At 36.8% G+C, this 8,500-nt stretch overlaps 1 protein-coding gene across 1 annotated transcript; it reads left to right on the top strand.

The window, feature by feature from the left end:
- The first annotated feature begins 298 nt into the window (after positions 1-298).
- On the top strand, positions 299-8,207 carry PRSS35 (serine protease 35). The gene is made up of 2 exons (XM_067560696.1): positions 299-572; positions 5,364-8,207. The coding sequence occupies exons 1-2, from the start codon at positions 478-480 to the stop codon at positions 6,616-6,618; spliced, it is 1,350 nt and encodes a 449-aa protein (XP_067416797.1). The 5' UTR covers positions 299-477; the 3' UTR covers positions 6,619-8,207.
- Positions 8,208-8,500: the final 293 nt, after the last annotated feature.

Raw genomic sequence — 8,500 nt, 5'->3', positions numbered from 1 at the left:
TATAGCTTTCCCTAAAACAGTAGAATAAAAACTATTTTCTTTCTTCTCAACAACTCTAGGATTGCGTTTAAGGAACTATCTATTAAGATCTATATATATCCATAAAAATGATTAGCAAAAAAATCTGTTCTTTTGAAATAACACTGCTTCTATTCCTGATAATGCCGGAATAATTCATCCATCTAGCTCTAATTCTTCCGTCGTAGACCGCGGATTACGCAGTAATTGTACACAGGAGGGTATTATTGTAGATAATTGTATAGTTACTAGACTTCAATCTTGTAACGAGACAAAGCTGATCATCATCAATAAACAGGCTCGTTGTACTGCAATCATAAAGCATTTAACTGACTGCTGAGAATAGAACAGCTCATTCCTAGGGGTGGGGGTAGATAAAATAAACTAATTGGAAGTGAAAGTGACTGCTAACAGCAACTTTAACTGGGAATGTCTTGGCGTCTACAAGGGAAGTGAAAGATGCTTATTAATGACAGGACGTTAATTTTAGAAGCTGTTCAAACCATCCTCCAAACAAAACAGAAGTGCCTGGCATGCTTTGAGAGCTATACAAAGTAAAAATAATATGTTTGTTAAAAGAGAAAATTGAGCTTTTTCTGTAGCTTAGTTTAGCACCCACAGTTCACCAATAATTGTATGCATTTGTGTGTCTCTGGAGAGAAACAGTCGGGGCGGTGAGATGGTCACTTGGGGTTGAGAGAAGATATTTAAGAGCATTTCATTCTCTAGTGGAATAAATGTGGCTGTGTTGTGTCTTCGCACAATCTTATCAACTGGTATTTTCTGAAGACAGGATCCTGTGGTAAATGTGTTTTTTCCACCTGAAAGAAGTGTATAAGAGACTATTGGAACAATGTGCATGGCTCTTTACAGAAAACTGTCATTCCTACCTAGTTTACAGCCTAAACTAAACTTTAATTTATAGTTCGGTCTAGGAATAGATTGCGGGTAAGTATCCTTACTAAAACACAGTGGTTTTTATAATGCATTATATTACACCGCTATTGAAAGATAAAATACTTAGCGAGAGTAAGAGTTTAAAGTGTCCATAAGAGAACTGATCTATCTAGTTCTGCCATCTAGTGGCTACGTAGATATAGAGACATACAAACTGTTAAGCAATAAGGAAAGTCAAAATTAAGGCTGAAACTTTTTAATTCTATTAATTCGTTTTGCAGCTGAAGTAAGTTTAGTTTGCGATTTCAGAAACCTGCTTGTGCTTTGATACATATCTTGTAAAATCATCCTCTGTGGCTGAGCACTATACAAGTAGCTGAATTTACAAGATCTCAGAGTACCTCTGTTTTTCTTAAATACCAATGGATATGTAAACTAATCCACTCATCAAGTATATCAGCACAAGTTTCAGGATGGAGATTTAGTGTTATGCTTTAGTTCATGGCTAGAGTAATGGTTTCTGCTGAGGAGTGGCTGCGTTGTTACTCCTAAACGTTTTCATGATTCATCTTGAGATTTGCAGATGCTATCAGAACTTGTTTTTCAGTTTTCTTCTTGAAAATTGAGTGAAAAAAATTAACCTGTTTAGAGGTCTAAATAGCAACTCTTCATCTTGGTCTGAAAACTGCTTTTAAATTTTAAATCTATTTTTCGAGATACGAGAGACCTAGTTCTTGTGCTAACTGAACTCCTTCAATGAGTAGCACCTTTTCAACCACCCAGCATGCATTAAATAGATAAAGACAAAAGGAAAAAATCCTACCAGCAACTTCAGCTTCACTTTGATTCTCATCAAATTTATACTAGCAAATGAATTACCCCAGAATGAATTAATGGGAAATTTGGGGCAGATCCACAAATCTGCTTTATGGAGGTTTGAATTGTACTAAAGGGAGATATGATATATTGGTGCTTCTTGTTGAAGAAAGGGGAAGAGTTAGAAACAGAGGAATGGAGAACCATTGGGGACGTTGGGAGTTTGAAGTGGGGACTTTAGAGGGACTTGTAACTGCAGCTTGGGCAATCATTGTGTGGGAAGGTTTGATAAGTGGGAAGAGAAGCTGTAATTTTTTGCTGAGACAGGATCTCCCCTTCTCCTCTTGTTGCCAGTTTCTTCCCATTCCCTGAAGCACCTGCTTGGTACTTTAAAGCAGCTTAGTGTTTAAGATCTGTTTACTAATTTTAAACATGAGTAGTAGAAAGAAAATGTTGTACAAGGACAACTGGTTTGCTGTGATATAGCAGTTCCTATGTTTATAATGCTTTCTTGGTGTGTGTATATATAGGCTTCTTTCCACTCTATTAAAGTACATTTCCAACTCCTACCAAACAACAAATGATTCATTTTAAATGACAAAATCCTTGGCTTCCATATCTGCTCTTAGAGGCAATAAGCACTCTATTCTAGTCTTTTTACTAGGAGGAGCTGATGTGGTCTTTGTGGTTCTGTTAGGGATGATTGCAGGAAGCTACAACACCCCACCCGTTTTATTGTAGGAAGCCTCCATACAGAAAAAAGTTAGTTATAGCTCCAGCTAGGACGACATCAATAATCTTTTTGGAAAGATTTCAACAGTGGTAGGTCTAAGTCACTCTGTATGAAACTAGCACTAGTGAATTTTCCTTACCATTTATGACATTTTGCATATGTGGACCCTGAATTGTGAGCCAGGCATTGGTTCAAAGAGGAGGAGAATTCTAGGAAGAATGGGGGTCTTGCCTCTTGATAACTTTCACAAATCTTACAAAAGAACTGGCTTTCTTAGCACTTCACTAATTGTTAAATAGGTATATTAGGACACTAAAATATAGTTCTTTTCACATTAATATCAGTAATATTTATGCTATCATGGACTTTTCCAGTTTTTCTTGTGCTCAGAATTCACACATAAAATATTTCATTTTAAAATGTGATGCTAATTACAGCTACAACCAAAAGTTTATCTTGAAAATTCAGAATACTTCCTACTTACATTTAATATTTAATAGTAACTTATCTCATATGAGAATCATCTGGCTCAAAGGTTCCCTGGTACCCATAACACAGAAATCCTAATGTGTTACTGGAACTCTGATTCCTAGCTCCACCATGAATGCACACAAACGAAAAGCTGTTGTGCAGGACTCTGGAGTGGTGCAACAGCACACTCCAATTCATATGTGTGCAATAGAGCGTGGGCTATTCCAAACCATAGATTTGCAGTTTGGAGACTAAGGGCAAAATAGAGAAATTCTGTGTGAAGTGGAATAAGTTACAGTTCCTTACACTCCCTTATATTCAAACTCTTAGACCTATTTAAACTCATCTATAAGTGAGTATAAAGGAGTCTAAAATGGTGTAACTTGCACACCAAGGACCTGGAAAAAAGTGTACTTTAAAGTGGAATCTGGCCTACTTCAATGTTCATCTTCTTATACGCTCCTATTACGTGCTTTTATTGCCACACCCCTGTCTTCATGTCCACTTTAACTCCCTTTACCTCAGATTTAGTGGTCTAAATTTAGAGAATAGGTAAGGAGTTTGTTGCATGTTAGTAAGTGGGCATGAATCTGTTAATTAGGAATCAAAGTTAGTGTACCCCACAAGTTTAAGATCCTGGAAGATGTTGTAAATTACACAGATGGTGGTAGACTCACCTCTGAATTTGGTATAACTAATAAGCTCCACCGTGGGACATGGTACTCACAGCTCAATAAAAGATGGTGGGTTCTAATTGTTCTAGCTAAAATCTTAGTTTGATAACTGATACAACAAGTTATCCAAAACTTATAGGACTCATGGGTCCATGTTGTGCCTTTTAAAGTGAAGCTGTCACTTTTTGAATATTATGCACAAGCTCCTATTTTGCACTTTGTCACTTTATCTAGCCTTAGTTTTATCATCTTTAATTTTCACTCTAACAAAGGATTCAGATTTTGCTAAACTGTATATAATTTGCTAAACTATATTATATGCAATATGGAACAGGCATCTTTATCCAGGTTTATACTTACAGTAAACCAGAGAGCATAACCACACACACCTCCTTAAACTGCTTAACTTAAGGTTTAATTTTAGGCACTGCCTTTTCTACAGGTGCTTGAGGTTTCCATATTATCTAACTGTACAAAGAGGTACATGAATAAGCTCAATTCTCCAAATGGCAACAACCAATATCTGGTTAATATTTTAGACAGCAAGTTTAGCTACAATGTTAGGATGGTCTTGCAATTAAGGTGCTGGGCTGGGATTCGAGGGAGTTTAGTGTCACTCCTGGCTATGCTACAAACTTCCTATGTGGCCTTGGGCAAGTCACTTAGTCTTTCTGTTCCTCAGTTCCCCATCTGTAAAACAAGATTAATGCTTCATGTGTGTGTCTTGTCTGTTTAAAATGTAAACTCTTGTATATGTACAGCACCTAATGCAATGGGGCTCCTATCTTAGCTGGGGCCTCCGTCCACTACTGTAATACGTATTAAAAGTTTTGAGAGAGCCTGGGGGACCCTAGCTATTTCCTTTTCAGTTCTATCTCCTCCACAGCCTCTGACTGTGTCATCCCTACTTGATGGATCCCTGAAACCTTTTCCCCCAAATCAGCCATCATCTACTTTCTTGTGACTCCTCCTTTGTGCAGGAAGCTCTGTGGCCTCTTGGGATCCTTAGACACAGACTGGGAAGTCAGGGGATGGAGCAGAAGCAATCCTTCCAAGCAAGAGCATGGGAGAGCAATTAAGGAATTAATATCTCCCACTATCCCCAGGCACCAGAAACAGACAAAATTGGGCATGGCCCTCTGTCTATCTGGTTGGATGCATGGTGTGAGGTGCTATGTGGTTGCACAGGTTGCTTAGGCTGTTGGATATGATACAATAAAGAACACTTTAATTTAGAGAGAGCTCATGTGAATCAAGCTTTTACTTTGATGCAGCCTTTTAAAATATTAGGCACATACGCATCTGCATTTATTGCATATTATCTTCAGAATTTTTGCATGTAATGATTGTCACGTCTTGATTGTTTTCAGCTACAATCACAAGAACAAAATTAGATGAAGGAGCTATTCTACAAAGCCTAATGTTAATAGATTGGAAATGCATCAAATGCATTTTTATGACCCACACGCTGCCATGTTATTAAAAGTAGAACACAGAGGAAATGGGGCTAGTTTCTTAAAATGACATTTAGGTGTAATTCATTATTTAATGAAGAAGTAGAATTATAAAGATCAAAATATGGAGAAATGAATGACGGTTCAATGAGTTCCTGGTTCTTTTATAACCACAGTGCTAATATTTTACTCCACTGATCTTGTTGGAAATACTGTGCCGTGCTGTAGTCTTGAAATATAATGTTTAGATAAATTTAATTTTTAAATTCCAATGTCTGAGTCTCTATTCTCCGTTTTTAGAGCAACACAGATGGACACCATGGGACATATATTGATGTTACTGATGTTTTCCATTCCCATATTATGTCTCACTGATGGAGTAGAAACAGAACAAGATTTCACCTGGCACTTAAAGAAGGTACCTCAGATTGTGAGTGAAAGGACTTTCTCTCTAGACAGCCCTAAATTTGAGGCAAAAGCCAAATTAGAGCTGAGTAATGTGTGTGGAATTGAATGCCAAAGCACACTCCCAGTACCAAGCTTATCTGACCTGAAGGAGTCTCTCTCCTATGAGACTGTTTTTGAGAATGGCACACGGACCCTGACTCACGTGAGCGTTCTAGGGTTAGCAGTTGATGTATCCAATACCACCACCACAAGAATGTCCTCAAGAAGAAAGAGGCAGATATATGGCACAGATAGCAGATTCAGCATCGCTGACAAGCGGTTCATGACCAATTTCCCTTTTAGCACAGCTGTGAAGATTTCCACAGGCTGCAGTGGCATTCTTATTTCCCCCAAGCATGTTCTAACAGCTGCTCACTGTATTCATAATGGCAAGGATTACATAAAGGGCAGCAAAAAACTGAGGGTGGGATTGCTGAAGATAAGATCTAAAGGTGATGGCAAGAAACGCAGAAATACTCGAAGTAAGAGAGATGCTTCTGAGGCAAGAGATCGCAGTGAAGGTATGAAAAAATTGAAGCAGAGATCCAAAGGTGGTGGCAGAAAACAAAAGGCAATAGGGAGTCGGAGGACCTTAGATAGTAAACCTTCCTTCCAGTGGACCAGAGTAAAGAGTACCCAGATCCCAAAAGGCTGGTTTGAAGGCATAACTGGGGATGTTTCCCTGGATTATGATTATGCTGTTCTTGAGCTCAAGCGCCCCCACAAAAAGAAATATATGGAGCTAGGAATCAGCCCAACGATCAGAAAGATGCCTGGTAGCATGATCCACTTCTCAGGTTTTGACAACGATCGATCCGGGCAGCTGGTCTATCGATTTTGTAGTGTGTCTGATGAATCCAGTGATCTCTTCTACCAGTACTGTGATGCTGAGCCTGGCTCTACTGGATCTGGAATCTATCTCCGCCTTAAAGAGCCAAACAAGAAGAAATGGAAACGCAAGATCATTGCAGTTTACTCAGGTCATCAGTGGGTGGATGTCAATGGTATGCAACAGGATTATAATGTAGCAGTACGAATTACTCCTCTCAAATATGCCCAGATTTGCTTCTGGATACATGGGAATGATGATAGTTGTGCACAAGGCTAATAAAAGCTGAAACTAGATCATCTAGCACCTATAATATAATAGAGTAAAAACTTGCCCTAATAGTTATTGGAAGAGCATCACCCTATATCAGGAATTATTTGAACTGGAAGCCTGAAAATATTGATGTGTTGAGTATTGCTACTCTTGGAGGTTTAGTAGAATTTTCACATTGATTATTTTTAATTATATAATCAACCTATGACATGCACTTATGATCAAAACTGTGTTTGTTTCAAATTCTGATAGTTTCAAATTGTTCACATTAGAAAAATTGTGACTTCACTTGTTTAATTTTTTAAAAGGGAAGTATTGAAACTTCTCAAACTGGTATTTACTAAACAATGTGTGGATATTTTAAAGAAAAACATTTGACTTGATTTTCTCAGGGTTCTGCTCCAACAAGCATATTCTAGTATACAAGTTGTGCACGTTATTGAACAGGGTGCAGATTGATACAAATTGTGAAACATTGGTGTAAGACCAAACTAATTAAGGTTAGTTTACTCTAAAGAGCATATGTGCACTCTGAGATGTGGCTAGCTAGTTCATACTTGCTATCTTGGAAAACTTTTTTGGGTGCCTTACAAACTTTTCCATGGAAATTCTAAATTGCTGTAGTTGATAATCAGGCCTAAAAACAATGAATTTCATTTAATTGCTTGCTAAAATAGCAAAGAGTCTAACACACATAGCAGTTCCTCTGCTTGGAATAAGGAGGAACCCTATGTGTTTAATTTAATGCCTTTCAGTCTAGTTTGAGAAGATATGCAAAGCTGGGGAATCTTAAACGTGCATTTTAATATTTGGTTTAATGTATAATAAAATATTCAACCTTTCTGCCAGGTGAAGTATTCTGTAGTTGTCTGTCTGGAAGTGGCTATTTGACAACAGTTTAAAGCTTCACAAAAATATTTCTGGGTGCTAAATATTTCAACAGCTTTTGTAACTACTTTTATAAGTGTCATAGATACTCTATAGTGCATCAGACCGTTGGAAAGCAATGTTCTTTTTCATACAGTTTTAGAAACTGGATAGTTCTAATCACATCCTATTCAGGCCTCATCAACATGAGTTACAGGGAGAGAATATATTCCTCCCATACTAAATCATGTTATGCCACTTACTGAAATGGTACACAAGCTATCCATGCAATAGATATCTAATTAGCATTGTTGCTACCTAATAAGATAATTTGGTTCATTTGTTACTGGACCACACAAAATTAAGAGGGTATTTCTATAAAGTGAGCCTGATTTTTTAACGTCTGTATACAAGTATCACTTTTTTTTTTTTTTTTTATCAATTGTGCTTGATTGCGTCACAATCTAATCTTGTGCATTTCAAAGTCTTAGTGTAACAAATGAGACTGTCAGGATGCTAATTTAATCCAACAACAAAATTTAAATGCATATTTCAGTCTATATGCATTTGTTTATTACTGTTAAAGTTATTCAATATTTCAGTATTTAATCTGCTGTGATGATTAGCTTGCATCAACCAAAATTCATTTTCTTTACCATTCTGGAAGAAAATATAACAAGTTTTTTTTTAGATATTTTTGGCTTGCTGTATCTTTAAAACTATACTTGTATGTTTTGATGAAGTACTTTTTTTTAATCAATTGTTTTGTATATGATGGAAAATATAAAATCTAGCACTTTTGATTTGCAGGTGACTTTGCCATTGTTTTCAAAGCATGAACATTTGAGGTTTGTCTATCATAAACAAACTTATTTTGAACTTTTACAATATTTTACTCTAAATGAAGCCTTATTGTAAATTAAAGGGTTTTTTTTTTTTTTTTTTTTTTTTTTTTTTTTTGTAATTTAGGCCCTATCTCTGTAAACAATTAAATACATGCTTTGCTTTAGTCATGTGACTG

Source organism: Emydura macquarii, unplaced genomic scaffold (genome assembly GCF_026122565.2).
Source record: "Emydura macquarii macquarii isolate MOO-44397 ecotype Brisbane River unplaced genomic scaffold, CSIRO-AGI_Emac_v2 contig_2297, whole genome shotgun sequence".
Classification (NCBI taxonomy): Eukaryota; Metazoa; Chordata; order Testudines; family Chelidae; genus Emydura; species Emydura macquarii.
The sequence above is the reverse complement of the archived record's forward strand: the minus strand, read 5'-3'. Positions and strand labels throughout refer to the sequence as shown.

What these genes read in the sequence shown, in the direction of transcription:
- PRSS35 (XM_067560696.1), top strand. Translation starts at nt 478, where the DNA reads ATGCTTATTAATGACAGGACGTTAATTTTAGAAGCTGTTCAAACCATC. An exon ending in TGCTTTGAGAGCTATACAAA is followed by an intron (nt 573 to 5,363) that starts GTAAAAATAATA and finishes CTCCGTTTTTAG; the next exon opens with AGCAACACAGATGGACACCA.